Raw genomic sequence first — 21,077 nt, forward strand, 5'->3', positions numbered from 1 at the left:
GAAATAAATGACAATCTCTGAAATTATTTTTATTTGTCTAGGACATATGAAATAATAAATACATAACTGTACCATCTCACCAATTAATGACCTATGAGTTAAACATCAATTCAAGTAAAAATGTCTTCTCAGTTCAGTTACATTACACACTGCATCTTTGGCATAGAGCAACATAGAACATAAGTGATTATTTTCCTTAAGCTGATTCACAGTTGAAATATATCACAACCATGACAGACTAAAACAAAAGTCAGCACAAAAAGAAAAACAAATGCTCCAGTTTAAAGGGCTTTGTTGATCTTTGACATGAAAACTAACCATACCACCACTCAACATTTTACATATTACTAATGAATTTGGCAATAGTGAAATTTGCATAACACACAAAAGCACCACAGCTATCACTATTTCCAGCTGTAACAAATGAGTCACTGTGCAGAGACCAAACTAACGGATGAGTGCCATTTTTGACACACAGAACATTTTCACAGGTGTTGTGTGCAGTTCATTTCCTCCAACCATCACAGTCCAGTTACCTGATCTTTTGCCACTTTTCTATGAAAATAATTATGCCAACTGTATTAATAATTTAAATAATAAAGTGGCAACACACTGCCTACACAACAAACTGGCTAGTTGTCTAGTCACTAGATTTGTTTGGTTTCTGTTTTTGTTAAATTTTACATAAGAACAGACCTTCTTGTGCTGCTTTAGTAAAATGCCCATCCACTTGTCCTCATGTAAAGTGCATCTTCATTTTTCGTCCAATTACAATTCTCCTTGATGTCAGGATGTGTGTCATTATACTCAGAAGCATCAAGAAGATGGTCATGGACATGACAATGACGTAGTGACTTATGCTAAAAAGGATGCAAAAAAATAAAACTGTAATCATACTTCTATATCAAATATGTCTTATATGGAGCAACCCCCCCCCCCCCCCCCGCCCTGACACAGTGATGCAAAATGGACCATTGAGGACTGACACAGTGATGCAAAATGGACCATTGAGGACTGACACAGTGATGCAAAATGGACCACTGAGGACTTACCTAGTGCCAATGTCAAGCCAGCTTCCATAGTCCTTCACCAAGCAAAAGAAGTGCTGGGAGGCAAAAGCATGTTCACCAATGAAGGCCTTAGTTTTACACACATTAACTGAATGCTCCTTCTTTCTGCATTGGACTTACCAGCGCCATCAAGTCGGAGATGACAAGCACGATGAGGAAAAGACTGCAGAAGAAGGCACATCATGGCATATCATGCGCAGTAACACAGAGGTGAAAACTGTCCTAAGAACATTAAGCCTTCCGGTGATCTTTCACACCAAAGCAGGGCACCCCTCTAGATTCTGTTCTGAACACTACCAAATGCAAATATATTAGGATATAATGATATTCCTGCTTTGATTACAGCAGCGGTATGTCGGTGCAGGCTACAGAAGAAGCTTGCCTACAGTGACCCTTCCGGACGAGATCTAGAGCTAATTATCTGCAATATATGATCATGCGTGGTATCAAAGTACCAAACCTGTACCTTCTCGAGGAAAGCCGCGTCGACACTTGGATGCTTTCAAATGCGCACATTACGATCACAAAGGGAATAAGGACCTGAGAAAATGACAGGAACCAAGAAGCAACAGAGAAATGTGACACTTCAAAATAACATACATTTAAAATAACAGATAAAGAATATTATCGTAGCATCAGTTATATGCAAAGCAGTGCTGCATCTCAAAGCTAACATCTCAAACCACCATCCAAATGTGAGAAACTTTACGACATTGTTACAGCCACTTATATCACTTGCAAACAAATTTGTTTGAGTGGTTTGTCACTTTGTTTATTAATTTCATAATTTCACACAAAGGCATTTGAAGGGACGTACATATGTGTTTGTGTTTGTCTGGGGGGCTGCGGGGGTGGGCGGGGGTGTAATACCTTCCACATCAACAGTCCACCCATGATGAAAGGATTGAAGACTGTTAGAAAGCAGTAGACAGATGCTGGGTCAAAACTGTGAGGGACAGGAAACAACATAAAAAACAGGAACTGTCTTTTAACCCCTATTCCACCAGGGCTGCACATTATATGTAGCAATATATTTTATATTGTTATCTTGAACACAATGTTGGACATTGCAATGAACAACATATATTGATAAGACAAATATATCGATATATCGATATGTATATATATGAGTGAGAGAGAGAAAGAGAGAGAGAGAGAGAGAGAGAGAGAGAGAGAGAGAGAGAGAGAGAGAGAGAGAGAGAGATAGGGGCAGTTGTAGCTCAGTGGTTAAGGTACTTCACTTGTAAATGGTTACCAGTTCAACCCCCCACCACCACCTAGTTACTGCTAATTGCTACTGTTGGGCCCTGAGCAATTGCTCAAGTTATCTTCAGTCATAATTGTAAGTCGCTTTGGATAAAACCATCAGCTAAATGCCATAAATGTAAATGTATTCTTGAACATGATCTATTGCAGGTGGAAGACAGAAATATGCAAATAAGCCTTCTAAAAATATATCACAAACAGGATGCGTTAACCAACCTCAGACATATGTTTTTATGGTAATATGATTAATCACAGAATTCAGATGAACCAAGAACTGATTAAATAATAATATAGTAAATATAGTATATAATAGTAAATAACTTTGTTCCAACAATCAACAGATTTTAGTTAAAAATAATGCACACCTAAATTTAACCCCATGATATCAGACGTTCTCCCATGTGTTTCATAATACAATGCATGGTTTCAGCATTATCTGTGTAAAGTACTTAGTTTCAGGACTGTAGCTCTACTTTCTACATTTTCTTTTTCTTACTACATACTTTCTTCTGTGTCTGCAAGACAGAAGAGGTTTTATAAACCACAGGTTTTGACTTCAGCCCCTGGGACATGTAGGCGGCAAAGGAGCTGGCACTTAGCAGACAAGCTACTTAATCAAACCGTTCATGACTGCGCTATGTTCTAGCACCACTGTCCAGAGACTAGGGTCTGAAAGACCTTGCTCAAGCCTTTTAGTCAATGACAGTCCAAACACAAATAATCAGAGTCTACCTGTTTATGGAGGCAATGTTTCCTGTGCCAAAGAATGCAATTATTATGAAGAACACCTGTGAAAATTGTTAAGGACAGTAACCACAATGAGGGCTGATTCCATGTTAATTTCACCATGTTATTTATGGGTAACTTGCAAGGATACAAAGAAGTATGATCTTCGGATATCATCCAGCCTCAGCTGTCTGATTCTGGTTAAGTCGATCGTTTCAGTGAAGTCAAAGCTGGAGAGCTGCAAAGACACCTGGGAGTGTCAATAATAGCCTGCTATTCACAGAGCAGAGCAGATAAACATCCAAACATATTTCCACAGAAAAGGCCACCTTAGTTTTGTACATATACCTTATGGAAAACTGAGCACAAAACCTCCTGGAAACTGAAGTGTAGCTCACACAAAATCCATAATGCGAAAAGAGAGAAAGGCTACATACACATACCAGTGTGTGATCAGGAAGTAATTTATCAGTAAACAAATCAATTGCCTGCGAGATTTGAACTTTTTCTTATTTGAGAATACATCACTAAACTTTTACACTTGAACAAACGCTACTGAGTGTTATAACAAAAAAGGCGTTCACCCCATCACTGTGGGTTTGCTGGGATCGAGCCCTGATGATGCTATAGCCACCCGAGACTGGGAGCCCAAGGGGACAAATTTGCCGCTGCTCTCTGGATGGGAAGGATGGCATTAGGCTGCCCCCTATTAATCTCAGTGACACCAGCCAAATGTGGACATGTGTGTGTGTGTGCTCCCTCTAGGTGACCAAGGCAGGTAGCACTTCCCTCCGAGTGCATTCAGCGGCCCTGTGTCGCAGCACATGTTGAAAAGACGTGGTGCTTGGCTTCGCGTGTCTCCGAGGACACGTGTTCGCTTGCACCCTCATCAGTTGGTAACAGTTGCATGCCAGAGAGAGCTGGCAAGCCAGTTGGTGGGTGTGAATTTTATAATTTTATAACAGCTCAGGGACATGACTGGACATTGTAACCACCACCACTACCACTCCACCAACCCCATCGAAGAGGCCAGCGACGGGACAACTTTTCAGCTGATGATGAGAGAAAACTCAGGGACTCTACACATCACTATTTTACACAGGAAATGGAAGGCCACATACATACATACATATACACACACAAACAAAACTTTAAACCAACCACATAACCACTCCCATTCAACCCCACAAACACTCAATATGCAAGGCAGCCAATGAGCATGGGGCATGGCAGTACCTCAGTTCTGTTGGACATGCCCTGTGTGCTCATGGTCTCCTGCTCCATGTTGATCCAACCAAACATCAGCCATGACAGTGCAAGAGGGAAGAGCGCCTCATACCTTAGGAGAAGACAGTCCAGACTAGTGAGTAATGTGGGGACTGGGCTATATGTAGATAGCCTGTTTCTCACTCAAAAACTGTTATAGCCTCATGGAGGCAGAGATTGTCCATTTGGTCTGTGAGACTGGACCTTTAACATACAGCTACATGATCACGTGTAAATTTTAACTTCAGAGCACAATTTGCTGTCAACCAAATTCCACAAACAAATAACACCTGTAAAAACTATGGTATACATGTAATGCATGTGTTATGTAAATATATTATTCTTGTCGTGTATCGTTTCGGAAAAAAACAGTATTTGTAAAATAGAAACACTTTAGTCTTGATTACGCCCTCATGTTATAGCTTCTACTATTTCAGTCTTCTGATTTGACTTTTAAAAGTTTGTCTCATTCCCAAATGTCATAGAGCAGTCGTAATGCATGCAGGTTAGATATCTTGAATAAGAATAGCACATTTTACAAAATTACAAATATTCCACACAACCATATCAGGTCCATTGTGTAGACAGAAATAGCTTACATCCCAATAATGCAAGAACAATCCTGATTCAAATGCATGTTAATCTTATGTTAATAAAGTAATCTTTTGTCCATTAACACACCCGTATTTTTCAACTGTTGACACAATACAAACGTTTAACCCTTCACTCCTTAAAGGTTTATTTGCATCAATTCCACTTCCTCCCTAGCTCGGCATGATGAACATGACCACAGTGCATCAAAAATAAGTGCAGAAGTACATGTGGTGAACCAAGCTCTGTAAAATAACAAGAAAATGAACCATACACAAGCATGCACAATGCACCAACTCTAAACATACGTCAACACGGACAAACAAAGTAAAAAACCTGCATAAATCCTTGCAGTCTGTAACTACTTAACAAACTGTCACTATTAGGAAGTGTGTAGACTCTCAGGCAGATTTTAACATTAAGGCCCATGAGAAAGGTAAAAATGCCTAAAGCAAATTGTGCAAACTGATCACAAATCTGGGCTGCACAGTCCAAGTTGGCCATATTCTAAAGGCCCCAGGCTTCATGAGTTAGAGAACTGCATGTCCCAACACCATCCACACATGACACAATACCACTGACATCATTGCCACTGTCCTGTTTCCTGTGAAGCTCTGTAACTTCAGGCGAAAAAGAGGTGGCCCGCATGCACACGCGCATGCACACGCACACACACGCACACACACGCACACACACGCACACACACGCACACACACGCACACACACGCACACACACCTTACCCAGTGCTGAGGAGAAGGTAGACCCCCACCAGGGCCATGAGGATGCTTAAGAGCCGGTGGAAGAGTCGCGTGGAGCTCAGCAGAGGCAAAACAAAAGACGACGCTAAACAGGACAGGAGAGGGGGGGTGGTTAGTGGGCCGGGGCGCAGTGCGCAGACAGCCACAGGCTTTGGATCGTGATGGAAAAGAGGAACAGAAAAAAAGGAAAATGAGAACAGAGGTAACAATAATAATCATAGAGAGTAACAAAGAGAAGCATCCAACCCAGCGTGGCCCAGCTAACAAGCTGGTTGAAGAGTGGTAGGCCTCGTTTCTGCTGCAGGCTGGAGTGGGTGCTGGCCAGCACGTAGGTGCACAGCGCTACCTGAAGCACCTGTGGACACATTGCATTCAGAGAGTTGCAGCGTGGTGGAGTCTGTGCTATGGCGTTTCTGTGCGGCAGGGCCTCTGTATGCACCAGGAGGGTAGCGTCCACTACATGGGCGAGGGGTGTGGGGTGGGGGGGGGGGGGGGGGGGAAGAAAAATAACAGCACGTGGGGTCACCTGGCCGACGAACAGGTGGCGGTCTCTCCCATGCAGACACCTGTGTGACGACCACAGGTAGCAAAGTGAGAGGAACACAGTGAGAGCTCCGGCACACCACCTGGATCCCAACACAGACACAGCACATGCAAAAGCTTTTGATATTACAGACCATATTGTAGGTATTAGACAAAATAACAGGGAAGAAATAGTAAGGGGAGCACCAGCATCTGTGACTGGAAGGTTCCATTATGTCATGTCATCTGGAGAGAGGAGGGATCTTACACATAGTTGGTGTTGGGCTCTCTTCCAACAGCAGGTAACAGAGGGAACACAGAGAGGCACAAGCAGCTCAAGACCCAGCTCACCGTCCTGGACTGTAGCACAAATTAGGAGCACGTCATTAAAACCCATCACATGCCAGCAACGTTCTCACCTGCAATTTGCCAGTAGCCTAATCGGAAACAAACCACAGCACCAAAGCATAAATGAAGTCGCTCACCACAAGAGGGTGGGGCTGAGTAAAGTAAATCACTGTCCAGCACAACCCCCCTGTCTTACCTTTGCTCTCCTGTAAAGGCCTGAGATGAAAGGCCAGAGTGCCAGTGCCATCAGCCCCAGGGTCAGCACAGCCCGAAAGAAAAACCCAGCAACCTGCAAAACAGTTCAATCTGGCCGTCTGTACAGGCTGATCCATGAGGGGAAATGTGGATGCTACAGCAGCTGAAACACTGGATGCTGAACATGGAGCTCAAAAGACCCATAATTACACATATACACACACAGTACTACTGTAATACTGCAGTTCAAAGAGCCATAAGTGTCTATTACTGTGCTGGTTTTATAAGACGTTTTATAAGAAAACACACATTCAAGACGTTTCTAAGCATCTACTATGCAAACATGGTGTAGTCTCTGGTGTAGAGTTCTGTTCGACATACCAGTAGTTCTACCCCAAATGCAAAAAGTATCAAATATCCAAGGCACTTGCTCAGCGGAAGGCGGTGGACTGATCTTATAACATCGGTAAAGAGCCAAGATCTAGAAGCAAGAGTATCATAAAGTCAAAATTCTTGATATAACACATAATGTACATCAGCAGAACAAATATCCAAAGTTACACATTTTTTAAAACCCATTAGAAAGGGTCTAATGTAAAGCGTCAGTACAGGGTCGAGAAGGGCAAGGCCTATATGCCCTTAGGCAGGAACTCACTCTTTCAGAACGTAGAACCACACAACCACGGGCAGCAGATAGTAGATGTAGTAGGTGATGGGGCTGGCCTGCAGCAGCAGAAGGAGAACCACAAGTAGGCCCACAGACACGAACACACTCCCCAGACCACTTCCAGACACCTGCCATCACAAAGTAAACACAGCAGCTATGCTGGTTAGAGCCACTTGCACAAACAAGGCATCCACATTCTCGTCTCTGGTGCAGAAGTGTACTTTATATTCTTATTAATTGAAGACTCATGACAGTTACCACTAAACAACCACCATCACCACCATATGGGTGATAGTTCAATACTTCCCAGACACTGAATCTGAGGTCATAAATGTTTTTTATGGCATTGTAGACCTTTTTAAGCTAAAATCACAGAACTATTTACCTTACCTTATTTTACCTTGAAATGGTGCAGGTAAAATAAAGTTTTTTAATGTAATTTACTGGTATTTTTAATGGCATTTACTTGTAGTTAACCTTGTGATTTTACTCTAATGCTTTGCTCATAGTTAAAAATAACATTACTAAGTTAACTGATGTTCATAATTTGCAACACATGAAACAGATTAAAAGCAACAAATCCTAAGGTCAACAAAATAAAAAATAAAGAATAAAAATCTAGTAGCACTTTTACTTTGTCCCAGTGTTTATGATGTGCCATGTTAAAGATGAGACTAATGTCCTCCACCCCAATTCCTTCAACAAAGAATACGTTGGTGAATGTTCAGTGAGCCCCATTCAACATGTACAACCAATCAGGGTTTTCCCATTTCTATCTCATCATGAGCTCACCCTCCGCCCCCTAAAAGCAGCAGCTGTATGGCCACGAGGCTCACGGGAAGCTTGCGAGAAGCCAGTCACGGGACTGCTGCATCTCTCCTCACCGCGTTTCTACTGGTGGGGGGCTTGCGCAAACCCGCATGGGTCTTCAGGATGATGAGGATGACGTAGGCCGTCCACCCGGTAAAGCCCAGGAGCACGCTGCAGGCCAGGAAGAAGCGGTCGTAGGTGTGGTAGTAGGCCAGGCCCTCCAGGGCCAGGCCTATCAAGGCCTGGCAGCCATCAATCTGGGGGTCAGAAGAGGGAGGGGCGGGGTGTGAGGGTGGTGAAATGCACATCTTTCCACTTGGCTCGCTCTGACTACGAGGCGAGCCTACTCTGGACTCACCGCTTCGTCAAAACGCCCAATCTGTATCAGCTCTCTTGCGTGACGCACAAATTCAGCCTGCTTAGAATCAGTCAGGAATCTAGAGTGGGAACAGTCGCACAGAAATAATAACAGCCTGAGTGAACGCTGTGGGATATGCTGGTTTACGTCCTCGACACTCATGCTGTACTCACTGGTACGGCGTGAAGAGAAAAGATAAAGTCGTCTCCTCTTTCTGTTTCATTTTCACCTTTAATGATGGCAAACAGATTAGCCATGAGTACAGTCATCTCTACTGATGGATGGAGTAAGGCTGATGAATGAATCATTAGAAGTAAATGCGGACCTTACCTTGAATTGCTCTAGTATTTGAATGGCATTTGCGTGCATGCTCTCGGCTTTGAAGTGCTGGCTGTTGTCGAGGTACTGCAGTGGCAGGACACCCTGAAATCAATGCACCGAGCATCTGATGGTGAGGGAGGGCAAAAGAGCGTGCCACTGCAATTCACAGTAACGTAATGCAGTATATCTCTATGTAAGTTTTACCACAGAGTTGAGTGGAATGGGTACTCCAATAAGAGTCGAAATAAGAGGTGCTATGTCTGCCTGCGTTGATTCCAAGCATATGGAAACAGAACAAACAGAGAGATCAGAAAGTCGCTTCGTTATCTTTGCTCTGCCAGTTCATTTGTGTGCACCAAGCACACAGATACAGAGAATGAGTCATGACCTGCAGAAGAGAAAAGCCCACCTGGTTAACGTCGATCCTTCTGTATGTCTCCAGGCCCCATTCTGAGAGAATTAAAGACAAGAAAATTAATGTCAGGTATCTCCAGTCTAGGAACGATACAAATTAATAGAGACATAATTAACAAAAATTAATAAAGACATAATTAACCCTCCCTGGAAAGATGAAATCAAAATGACTCCAAGCCATAGTGACAGTGAGAGGTTAGGTTTGCTAAACATGCCTTCCAGGTAGTTATCATCATAGGTTTGTGAGGTGAAGGTCCTCTGTGCAATCTGGACCCCAGCCCCCCACACAACTAGAGGAGTGAGGGTCTCTGAGAGATGGCTGGCTCCATGCGATCCTACACACACACACACACACAATCAAACCTGCATAACATTTGCCAAGTGCTGTACCATCAGCAAAGCAGATGCCACTAATAAATAAATGTCTGCGTTGTGTCAGTGGAATCTCCTGCACTTAGGAGCCTTACCCCAGTCTGTCATGCCATGATCGGATGTGAAAACATATGCTGTTTTTCCATCATTCCCATAGAATTCCTCAAATACAGAGACCATTTCAGCCACTCCATCATCAACCAAACCAATGTTATCTAGATACTCCCTTGTAGAAGATGAACAGAAAAAATTAATAAAGCACAGGCCAGCCGCAGAGGTTACTGCTGTTCATAGACACTATCCTCCTGCTACATTATAGATATTGTTCAATGTTGTGCTCAAAATACATTTATGAAATTGCTACTAAATAACATGTCATTATTAATGATGTTTCTAATAACAGTAGTCAATTGTGTCTTATTGATTTTTCAGATATTACTGTATAAGACCAAGTGTGGCAGAATAATATTTAACTCAAACACTCAACTTACTTAGACATGGGCCGGTGGGCATGTCCGTTGGTATCTATACCCAAAAGATGAAGAAAAAACACAGTCTGTTCTTCGTGTAATATAGACAGGAGAGTTTGATTCTCTTTTGCAGAGTTAAAGAAGCCCTGCAAAAAACAGACAATTATTACTGAGTAATATCCCACTACCTCTTTGGGACTAACCTGTCTACCAAGGGTCATAACAGCACACACAGTAGCCCATATTTATCAAGGAGTCCAAAGCAAAATTGCTGATCTATGAACTCTTCATCCCACCCATAACCAGTGCTTTCATCAGTATAAAAGGGGCACACACTGGTTCCAGTTCAGTACTTAAATTCTACTGCTTTAATAAGTACAAGCCTGTTTCATCAATCCTAACAGAAATATGCCAGCAGAGCTCCAACCTTCACTTCATGGAAGACCCACGTGTCCAGCTTGGAGGCGTCAGTGGAGGCAAAATCCTCCATGGTGGCAGGGTAGGTGTATGTGTGTACATGGCTTCCACTGGCCCCTGTAATGCACAAGGTTGTTCCGGAGGAACCCAGCACGTCAGACAGAGCGACCATAGCAGAAGGACAAGGCCCATGATCCAAGCACAGCCCCTTACCTTTAGCAAACATGGGCAGAATATCCGGGCTTCCCCAGCACCAGGCGTGTCTGCTTTCATTAAACACCGAGTCAAACTCCACTGGGTTTTCCTTCCAGCCTTTTAATGGTGACATCCAGAATGTCATATTACATTATATGCATGCACGCTCAAACACACATATGCGTCCGTTCAATTACCTTTGGCCACGGCGCTAACATCCTCGTAAAAGCCAGCTATGAGAGCCACGTGACCCGGGCGGGACTCTGTGGGCACACGTGTGTGAGAGATCCCCCACGCACCCCTCTCCTCAATGACACTCCTGGAGGGCAACACACACACACACACACACACACACACACATACAGAAAAGAAGGGAAACACACTCATGTCAAAATGTGCACTGCAGAAGCCACTGGCATCTCCTGTTTTACATTTGCATATTTAAATGCCACAATCTGTGTTCACATAAGTGAAAATTCAATACATGTTCACCAGTCCCTTTATCAGAAGCACCTACCTTATAGGCACATCCTGCAGGTGTACAGACAAGGGTTTTGTAGGGTAAGAAAATAGCCAGTAATGAACAGGGTAGTGTTGGACTGAAGAATTGTCCATGCCATGCCATGGGTCTGTAGCAATCCACTGGTGAGTGTAATAACTGTTCTGTAACATAATGGCACTCCGGCACCTCTGCACCTTGTACAAACATGTTTACCAAAAGATCACATGTGGCAGATACCTTAAGTATTGTGCCCGGACAGTCCCGTTAATTTCAGGCTTGAAGAGGCTGTCGGCTCTCAGGCCATCTGCCACGAACAGCACAAGGCGCTTGGCTGGAGGGGGCAGGGGAAGATGCTGTGGCTTCATGCCATGAACCAAGGGCGACGTGAAGTAGATGTCGAATATGGAGATGAAGAAGACCACATGGACCAGAAGTCCAGCTATGAAGAATGTGATCATATTCATCTCGTCCGTCAGACCCTATAAAAAAATGAATAAATAAAACATAGCAAAAGGCACAGTAATTAACAGCCCCGCTACTAATATAGTATACCATATATTTCTATGATCTTAGATAATTTTTAGTTGCTTTTCTTGACAGCGATATCATTAAATTTTCACATCAGCTAACTAAACAGTGACCATGAAAATTTAGACACAATTTTATTCAATCACGAAATCTGTTTATTATCGTTTGGCACAACAGATACCTGTAACATAATCTGTTCAAAATACTAAGTTTTGCCTACCTACTCAGAAAGATGGGTGTATCTTATCTACCTAGCTAGAAAGATAATAGTTATTAGTCTACGAAACGCGCTATGTAGCTCCATGAGAGAATCTCTTCCATCTGAACTGCTATCTGCTCTGGTTGAAAAAAATACCGTTGTGATATTCTACCGTTCTTGGTAATCTAACAACAATTATCCGAATCTAGCGAATGATTTGTCAAATTAATTTGCCCAAGCAGTTTGGTTCAGTACTTCCTTGATGACCTATGAACCTCAATATTGCGCAAAGGAAGATGGGGAATGTAGTACTTACCTCGGCTGCATTTTAATACATGCTTTCCCCCTTACTTTGAATGTTTCGTTGTTTGTAGTCTATACGCGAAACATATCTCAGTTATGCTCTTGCTTCAGCATTTCATCTTGCTTTGGTGAAAGACTGCGATACTGTTTTTGTGAAGTTCGTATAATTTGAAGTATGAGGACATGGCAAAGAGCTCCTTTCAACGTCGTAACGCTAGATGGCGAAAGTTGATCAAACTGCAATAGTCGTACAAATATGTGAAATATGTCAGCAGTTATGTACAAATATGGCAACCAGCCTACTTGGACTGTAATGACAACTTCCAAACAATTCTCATAACCTCTCATTTTGTTTGGTTAAATGATCATATTTCTTCTTTTCTTTTTATATTTCAACTACATTTACAGAATAAATCGCATTCCTCGGCGAAGAAAGCAGCATGTTAAAAGACCAAACAAACAATTATTCGGCTTTATCTAAAGAGGGCTCCGCTTAGGCTGACTTTAGGCAGGCATATATATCTTAATGCTTTTGAAACCTTAATAAATACTATGTGAAAATGTCGACTCAAATTATATGTCTAGTGTGGTACACTGTGAGGTATGCTGTTCATTTACAGATGAAGAAAAATAAATAAAGATACTATTTGTCGAAAATAATGAGGGATTAAAGGGGATAAATTGTGTTACTTTAATAACTTTAATCAATAACACGAAAAGAAATTTCGATGACGAACAGGATGCACTGTGCTTTCTTAGAGTGCAGCCTATATAACAAAAGTCAAAGGGTCCTTGTACAATGATAGGTGAAGGTGATGGTTATCATAGATTAAGGTTAGCACAGTTTATATTTTAGGCTAAAAATTGAGTAACATATAAGTAAAAGGAAATTATAAAGAAATGAATTAGTCTACAATTTATGAAAACAGCTTATAGATAGATAAAGAGAGAGAGAGAGAGAGAGAGAGAGAGAGAGAGAGAGAGAGAGAGAGAGATTTTAAAAAATTACAGCTGCAAGCAAAAGCAGAATGCAAGTGTTTCAATATAAATTGTAATATGTAATTATATAGTAGTATAAGGATATAGTAAATGTGCTAGACCATATACACAGGTCTTGTAAATAACAGCAGTCGTATTAACCACAGAGAAGATGAATGATAAATAAATGGTGCAAACGATGAAAAACACCAGGTATATATTGCTTAAGTGATTTTGTTGTAATTACTTCAGAAAACATTGCTGACGTGTCAGGAATATACACAACAGGATATTACATTTTTAAATTTTTCATTATATAATTTTTTCAGTGAATAATTGGACAGTTTAGATAGCTTGGGAATTAAGCTTTATCTTGGAGACAGCCTAAACTACCAGACCGGTTTTCCTAAACAGCAAAGCATATCTACAATGTACAATGTACAATCAGTACATTTTGGAAGGAGTTTTTAAACGAATAGCACATAACTCTCATGACGAATAATTGCATACAAATAACACATGCGCGCCTGGTCCACGCAGCGGTAAGCCTCATATAAATGATCCCGTTTGAAGAAAAAAAAATCCTCCTTTGTAGCAATACTGTCCAATGAAGTTTCGACACTGAATCAGCCTTTGCGTCCAGCATTGGCTTTTGGGGATAATTGTGTGCACAGAAGGCAGTATAGACTCTCTACGATGAAGACAAGTCTCAAACCATTCTCTGAAAAAAAAAAAAAAAATTAAATGATTAAATGATTAAATTATTTATTAAGGTAATGCACATGCAGCCCAAATGTGTTTGCACGCTCTATAAAGTTATGTTAACTATTTAAGCAAAACTATTTAATCATACCCGTGTGGACACCATGGAACGCATCATCATGAGCACTAAAAATCTTATCATGTTAAAATTAAAAATAGGAGAACATGGGCAAAAGCCGACGAGGCTGAAATACTGGGCAGGAAAGCCACAACTAATATGTAACACAGTCCACGTAAAGTAGATGTAAGTAGAAAAAAATGACAATATTGATATTTAAATTTGCATTTTTGTTTTGGAAAGCTTTTAAAATTTTTAATTTAACATTAATGCTGGGCTGATAAAAATAGCTTTGCACTTACAAGAAGCAACAGCGTTAGCGATATAGGGCTAATAATCAATCAATCGTATAGACCTACAAATACGTATTTGACAAGACTATAATTCGAAAATTTGTAAATGCTAGGACACCGAATATGATAGATATACTATAATGTCTTAATGTCTAGATCTTTTATCCACGGAAAATAATTTTTTAAATAATTTAACTATTCAGTGAGTTTCCATTAATATCCAGTTGGTGGCGCCATGTAAACCATTACTTTACACGGAATGTTGCCCTATTGGTAGTAAAACCCAGTTGGGTTTTATTATCACGCTGCAGTTTTGTCATTCGATTTTTGTTAAGAATTTTTAAAGAATTATTTCAGGTCCTCTAAACTATTCTGTATCTAACTCCTTTCATAATTGTGTTACAAACGAATGTACTGCATTAGCTAGCATGCAGTAGTTTCCTAGGGTTCCACATAGTGTTTATCACTATTGAGACTTGTACTAAGTTCATGAGCCATTTGAGCACTCTTGGGGTGATGTGAGCCTACAATATTATATAATTACAATATTGGACTGGACGGTGCGTTGTGGGAGTTGATGTTCTATAAGAGGGAATTTGTGAGAGGGATCTGGCAACCCTGGACCCAACGGCCATTTTCAATAGAAGAAGAGAGAGCAGCAGTAGCGGAAGATAGTAGCTAGCTAGCTAGCTGTGTTGCTAGCTGAACCAACCCTTGGATCGTAGATTATGTCATTATAAAGTCAGTGGTATTGCGAAGATCCGTTAGTTGTCTATGCAGTTTCTCGTGACGTTCTAGAAGTTGTTCGAGTGTTTTCACTAATTGGTGGAGCTTAATCTAGCTAATTAGGTAGCTAGCTAGGTTAGCTAACGCTATAGAAGCGGGTCCTAGCTATGGCCGGGAGTAGCATAGCACAGAAGACTTGGGAGCTATCAAATAGCATTCAAGAAGTTCAGAGTATTGATGAAATATATAAATATGACAAAAAGCAGCAACAAGAAATACTTGCTGCCAAACCCTGGACAAAAGAGTAAGTTTCCTAGCTAGCTAGTTTACCTAGCTAACCATAGACATACAACAATATGTTGTGCTAGCAGTTGTCATGAGTATTTTAAAGTACTGGCTAACATCTCTTGCTCTGTTTACAGTCATCATTACTTCAAATACTGCAAAATATCAGCGTTGGCACTTTTAAAAATGGTAATGCATGCTCGGTCCGGTGGAAACTTGGAGGTGATGGGTCTGATGCTTGGCAAGGTGGACGGGGAGACCATGATGATCATGGACAGCTTTGCCTTGCCCGTGGAAGGCACCGAAACTCGCGTCAACGCTCAGGCTGCTGCATACGAATACATGGCAGCTTACATAGAGAACGCAAAACAGGTATACAAAAATACTATCTATATAACCAGCTTTGCGGATATTCATTATCAGACACGAACTTTCAACTATATTTTGACGGATAAAGAGTATTGCCAATTAGTTGAAATATTTTTAAGGAAACGTTATGTTTATACAAACTACGGATTATGCCTATGTAGATGGATGCCTAAATGCTAGTCTTTTTTTGTAATGGCCTTTGTTCATTTTGGATTTCTGTCCTTGCCTGCAAATCACAGTAGACGTGTTTTAATCATTTCTTACGCTGTCATTGTTTACAAATAGCGTAATAAAGGAGAATTTCTTCTTCAGGTTTATTGTCTGTATGGTACCTAACCTAACATGCTGCTTAGAAATTTTAGATTTTGTTGGATGATTTTAAAACATTTCAAACCAATTTCTTTAATTTTATAACACACCAAGTGTTTGTCACTGCATTGTGTAGGAAAATCATGGGGGGATAAATCATGGACGTTTTTAAAATTTTGGTTTTAAACCATATTTATTAGCAAGTGTAGGTCTATCATTGTTCATTACTTGTACGCCATTCTTCACCACATTTAAAAATGTTGATCTCTTTAAAGTCACAGATCTAACCTTTCTGGTCGTTGTAGGTAGGGCGTTTGGAGAACGCCATCGGATGGTACCACAGTCACCCCGGCTACGGCTGCTGGCTCTCGGGTATTGATGTCAGCACGCAGATGCTCAATCAGCAGTTTCAGGAACCCTTTGTGGCAGTGGTGGTGAGTCCTATTGGAAAAATGTTAAAGTTCATGCCCATTTTCCATTATTCCACACAGTACATGATCCCATCCATGCCAATATATATGGAAGAGGGGAAAAGCAAAATGGATGGTTGTTTCACTGGTGCAGTCTCAGTGATCCATGACACACCGTGGGACAGACATGGTCTACATGACATTTGCAGTTGTGTCTGATTAATGGCTGTTGCTTTTGTAACGGTATACAGTATGTTATTTGCCTGTCTGTGGTATTGGAGAGCTTGTGCTAAGGCCACATAATAATTAGCCTCTGAGTTCATAACTTTTTATTCATCAAGCGGCTCTGGGTTATTTTTTTGTTGTGGGGTTTTTTTTGTTTTTTTTTTGTTTTGTTTTTTTTGCTTAATGGTTCAGGGATAGATGTCTTACTGGAATACAATTTTACACTGTATTTATAAATTTCATAACAGATTGATCCTACCCGCACCATATCTGCTGGAAAAGTGAATCTTGGAGCCTTCAGGACCTATCCCAAGGTAGTCCGATAGTCTGGTGTTTTTGTTATCTGAAAGTTGTTTTTCTATTAAAACGCATCGTTACTGATAGTATACATAATTTGAATATCATGATCATTTACTTCCTTAATTCTTTGGTCATTGTAGTAATGTACATACCATGTACACATAAACATTAAACAGCAGTGCAGCCATCATGGTCAATGTCTAGAAGACTTGTAACACATGTAAAATGTAACACAGTAAAACTTGTAATGTTATTTCTCTTATGATATAAGGGGTACAAACCCCCAGATGAAGGTCCATCAGAGTACCAGACAATACCACTGAATAAGATCGAAGACTTTGGCGTGCACTGCAAACAGTAAGTCTTTGTCATTACAAATAATTTTGATATTCCTGCATAAAGTCAATTTGTGTAAAACCTAAATACTAATTTATGTTTAGGGGGAGAGAATTGTATTTAATCATATCAATAGGAATTTGCTTTGATGTGGTATGGGGTGTAAAACAATGGATGTTTATCATTAGGTACTATGCACTAGAGGTGACTTATTTCAAATCCTCTCTGGACCGCAAATTACTCGAGCTCCTCTGGAATAAATATTGGGTTAACACCTTGAGTTCTTCAAGTCTACTGACTGTGAGTACTGACTCTGGTTATTTAATGTTAGGGTTTATTCTGTTAGGTTTGTACTTTCACCCTAGTAGATAAATATGTACCTCTGAGCATACATATGATGTTCCCATGGTTCAGCATGGCTTCTGTTCCTGTTGGTACATTTATTTAAAAGGACTGAACACAAAGTTGAAGTGACATTGTTCAGCCTTAAGCTTTGCTAGCATCTTCAGCAGGCTATCTAAACACTCAGAGTTGGTGAACCAAGATAAATTGACTAGCTGTCAAGTGTGGCTTGCTCTGCTGGTGAAAAGCTTTTGTCAGCAATTATACTGTCACCACTGTCTGAGGCCTTGTGTCATTGAGCCTCTTTTTTTTATTAGGAAATCCTTGCCCAGGGAGCCCATTGCCTCACCTTTGGCAAACTCAGTGTCTTTGGGAGGGGGGTGGGTCAATCCGAGACTTAAGGAACTCTGACATTTTGTAGCACATTTTTGAACTTTACAACAGCGGCGAAAAAGTGTGCTGTCAAAGCTTAGGCATTATGGGGAAATTGTGCGTGAAGGTGGGCTTGGTAGGGCAAGGATTTGCTCTGGCTAATGGATGCTGTCTGTTCAGAATGCGGACTACACCACCGGGCAGGTGTTTGACCTGTCAGAAAAGCTGGAGCAGGCAGAGGCTCAACTGGGCAGGGGCAGTTTCATGCTTGGTTTGGACACACATGACAGGAAGTCAGAGGACAAGCTGGCCAAGGCAACACGAGACAGGTATCACAGTAACTCTCACTGATCGGAATGGCTTATACCAAATAACCAAATTAGAAAAAAGTCTTCCTTTTAAAGCATCTCAAGATCAGGTTTTTTTATTTATAAAATTATAGCACGAGAGATGCTACAAACACTGGACTAGTTATTTTTATTTTGGTTGGTTTCTAATTTGATCAGCTGTTTATAAAATCAGTAAATAAGAACAAAGTTTTATATTAAAGCCTTTTAATGTATTGCTATAGTTTGGGGTCATAGTGGAGTTTTGCTTCATTTCATTGTGTATTGAATAAAGGAAAATGTCAGCTAAAAGTGGCTGAACACTGATTTTTGTGCTGCAGTACAGGTGCTTTTGCATAGTTGTTTGTTAACCTGAATACAACTGTGGAATCACAACTTGTTTTGCATGCCATTCTAGGTATATGTTCAAGCTAGCATGGTAAAATGCTTGCACATTTATTCTTTGTGTATTATTTTAGTTTGGCATGTACTTGACTTAATCATAAGATCTGTAATATCTTTCAAATATAAAGCCCTCTTGTGCTTGCTTTTTCAGCTGCAAAACAACTATTGAAGCGATTCATGGTTTGATGTCCCAAGTCATCAAAGATAAACTCTTCAATCAAGTAAACACATCTGCCAACTAACAAAACAAAAAAAAAAAAAAAAAAAAAACTAAAGTGTGATGGACTTGAGTGAGACAGTGTGATGTTATGTATGCTCAGCATTGGAATTCTTATTGAAATAATACGCTGATGTTAATGTCATCACTTGTTAATAGGTAAATAAATACCAGAGTTTGAATTTTCTGCTTTTTTATATTTAGGCTCTCATTGTGAAAAAAATGTTTTACCTTTTTATTTGAGCAGTATAGTAAGCAGTCTCAAAATCCATTTCAGGAAACATTACATTCTATTAGTTTTAAGCTCATGACTGTAGGCTTTAATGTCTTTCAAATGCTTGACGGGTACGTGTGACTTTTAACACTCCTTAGATTAAGATAAATGCAGGCCCCTTCACCCTGGATCATACTAAATATTTGACATGTAGAACTCTCCTCTGGATCACTGCACCACTGGACCATTCCCATCTCCTGTGGCTCTCTGGCTCAGGCATGACTCTTCCCCTCTGCATAGGCCTCTGTACATGATTTTAGCACATTAACAAAGGCCATGATTTCATCGTCCTACAAAACAACTAATCGAGCCGTCACTTACGTTCCAACCGGTCGCGGCATTACATAATGGAATAACAAACTTGCTGGCCGCGTTGGTCCAAAGATAAACATCAGCTGCCCAGTAGAAAATGTCTCAGCTCGTGCTGGGTTGTCTTTACCAGGTACACGATCCTTCAGGGTTCTGAGCTGGACGCCTGCGGCATGTCAGTGATGCATCACAGAAACAGAAGCTCGACACACTGGAGTCCATTCAGCCAGCAAGCCTGCACTCTGTCGCTTCAGACACTTGGCGAGTCTGTATTTTCTTACAGACAACAGCTCTGGCACCATTCTCAGCTAATGATTTTTCTTTCCCCCCTTCCTCACAATGTAGATTTTTTAAATTTATTTATTTTTTACTGTTTTCTTTATGAATGAAAAACCTATTTAATTATACCCTATTTGTGATTTTAAAGGTTTACAGTGAGTGGTATGCTTCTGTTAAAGGGACCGCTGAGATAAAATGCTAAACCTAATAATTGAAGTATTGCAACTTAAAGGTGCAGTATGTAATAATTACAGTATGGACAGCAGGGTTGCACAATACTTGTTCTCTAAGAATCTTTTTTTTTTTTTTTACTTGGAAGTTGCTTTTAAGCTTTACCTCACTATAATGACCTTAGGTGAGATGCATTTCTACAAAAGGTCCAACAAGTCTTTATTGGAAGTCTTATTCATTATGCCTCTCAGAGAAATTAATCTAAATCATAGTCACTGAAAATCATCATGCAAATATTCTGAAATTTACTCATTGGAATCACAAATGAGGCTTATGATAATCACCACATGAGGGTTTTTTTAATGCTTCACTAAAAAAGAGAAAAGTAGACGAATTTAAATGAGGACTAACCCAGAGCAAAGCATATTATGTTTTACACAAATGAACTGACATCCGCTGAGTATATTAGCCATGTTTATGGTGTGTTTCCCATTAAGGAGGGCCTCCTTAAATTACTGTGGAATTCTACTTCATTTGCAGAATTCAAAGAAAATATAAGAATAATAAATCAGGGGAATTAGAATGCTGATAAAAAGGCAAGTGAGAAAGCACATCAGAGTGATTAGTATAACTAATCAGCAATGGCTATATATCACCAGGTGCCTATTACACGCCAGCCTTTGGGACAAATGACCTTGCACAGCTCCTCAGATATTTGGTAGTACCAGTGTTTACTTTGGATCACAAAATATTCGTAGCAAGCATGGTAACATGCTAGGTGCCCCGGAGGAGAGCCTGAAAAGGGGGGCTGGGTTGAACTCCTCCCACTCGAGCTACATTTCCTCCCTGCCAAGTGCTCTGCATGCATAAATGGAGGCACTCAGTTTCAGGAAGCTCATTCCTTGACGTTATATAACAATGCACGGGTCAATGCATCGACTCGCTCTGCGCTACCATTAGGAAAGATACGCATTATTACAGAATGCAATCCGAGCTCTCTACGAGAGGGTGTGGGTGTGTGCGCGTGTGCGT

General features: G+C 40.7%; 2 protein-coding genes across 8 annotated transcripts; one reads left to right on the forward strand and one right to left on the reverse strand.

Moving 5' to 3' along the window:
- Positions 1 to 8: 8 nt before the first annotated feature.
- Positions 9 to 12,259, reverse strand: pign (phosphatidylinositol glycan anchor biosynthesis, class N). Of its 6 annotated transcripts, none has more exons than XM_081717158.1 (29): positions 12,022 to 12,259; positions 11,507 to 11,748; positions 10,965 to 11,086; positions 10,786 to 10,884; positions 10,583 to 10,689; positions 10,177 to 10,301; positions 9,781 to 9,911; positions 9,529 to 9,648; positions 9,309 to 9,349; positions 9,104 to 9,163; positions 8,909 to 9,001; positions 8,752 to 8,807; positions 8,579 to 8,657; positions 8,295 to 8,477; positions 7,399 to 7,538; positions 7,125 to 7,224; positions 6,745 to 6,837; positions 6,469 to 6,560; positions 6,205 to 6,304; positions 5,925 to 6,033; positions 5,661 to 5,763; positions 4,299 to 4,401; positions 3,214 to 3,300; positions 3,069 to 3,124; positions 1,941 to 2,016; positions 1,537 to 1,610; positions 1,191 to 1,233; positions 1,053 to 1,105; positions 9 to 860 (listed from the first exon to the last, which is right to left on the reverse strand). In XM_081717158.1, exons 2-29 carry the CDS (start codon positions 11,731 to 11,733, stop codon positions 737 to 739), a joined length of 2,796 nt encoding a protein of 931 aa, XP_081573284.1. In that variant the 5' UTR covers positions 11,734 to 11,748; positions 12,022 to 12,259; the 3' UTR covers positions 9 to 736. The 6 variants fall into 6 exon arrangements, 4 of the variants coding, with proteins under 4 accessions (XP_081573284.1, XP_026860263.2, XP_081573298.1 ...); XM_027004462.3 differs by having other exon boundaries at positions 12,018 to 12,259; XM_081717163.1 differs by lacking the exon at positions 1,191 to 1,233 and having other exon boundaries at positions 723 to 860; positions 12,018 to 12,259.
- A 2,759-nt stretch (positions 12,260 to 15,018) lies between these two features.
- cops5 (COP9 signalosome subunit 5) lies at positions 15,019 to 19,070 on the forward strand. 2 transcript variants are annotated; one of them, XM_027004388.3, is made up of 8 exons: positions 15,020 to 15,420; positions 15,539 to 15,773; positions 16,385 to 16,513; positions 16,963 to 17,028; positions 17,286 to 17,371; positions 17,539 to 17,650; positions 18,245 to 18,393; positions 18,947 to 19,070. In XM_027004388.3, the coding sequence occupies exons 1-8, from the start codon at positions 15,284 to 15,286 to the stop codon at positions 19,035 to 19,037; spliced, it is 1,005 nt and encodes a 334-aa protein (XP_026860189.1). In that variant the 5' UTR covers positions 15,020 to 15,283; the 3' UTR covers positions 19,038 to 19,070. The 2 variants fall into 2 exon arrangements, with proteins under 2 accessions (XP_081573307.1, XP_026860189.1); XM_081717181.1 differs by lacking the exon at positions 17,539 to 17,650 and having other exon boundaries at positions 15,019 to 15,420.
- Positions 19,071 to 21,077: the final 2,007 nt, after the last annotated feature.

The sequence above is a fragment of the Electrophorus electricus genome, chromosome 1, assembly GCF_041902795.1.
Source record: "Electrophorus electricus isolate QZ-2024a chromosome 1, ASM4190279v1, whole genome shotgun sequence".
Taxonomy (NCBI): Eukaryota; Metazoa; Chordata; class Actinopteri; order Gymnotiformes; family Gymnotidae; genus Electrophorus; species Electrophorus electricus.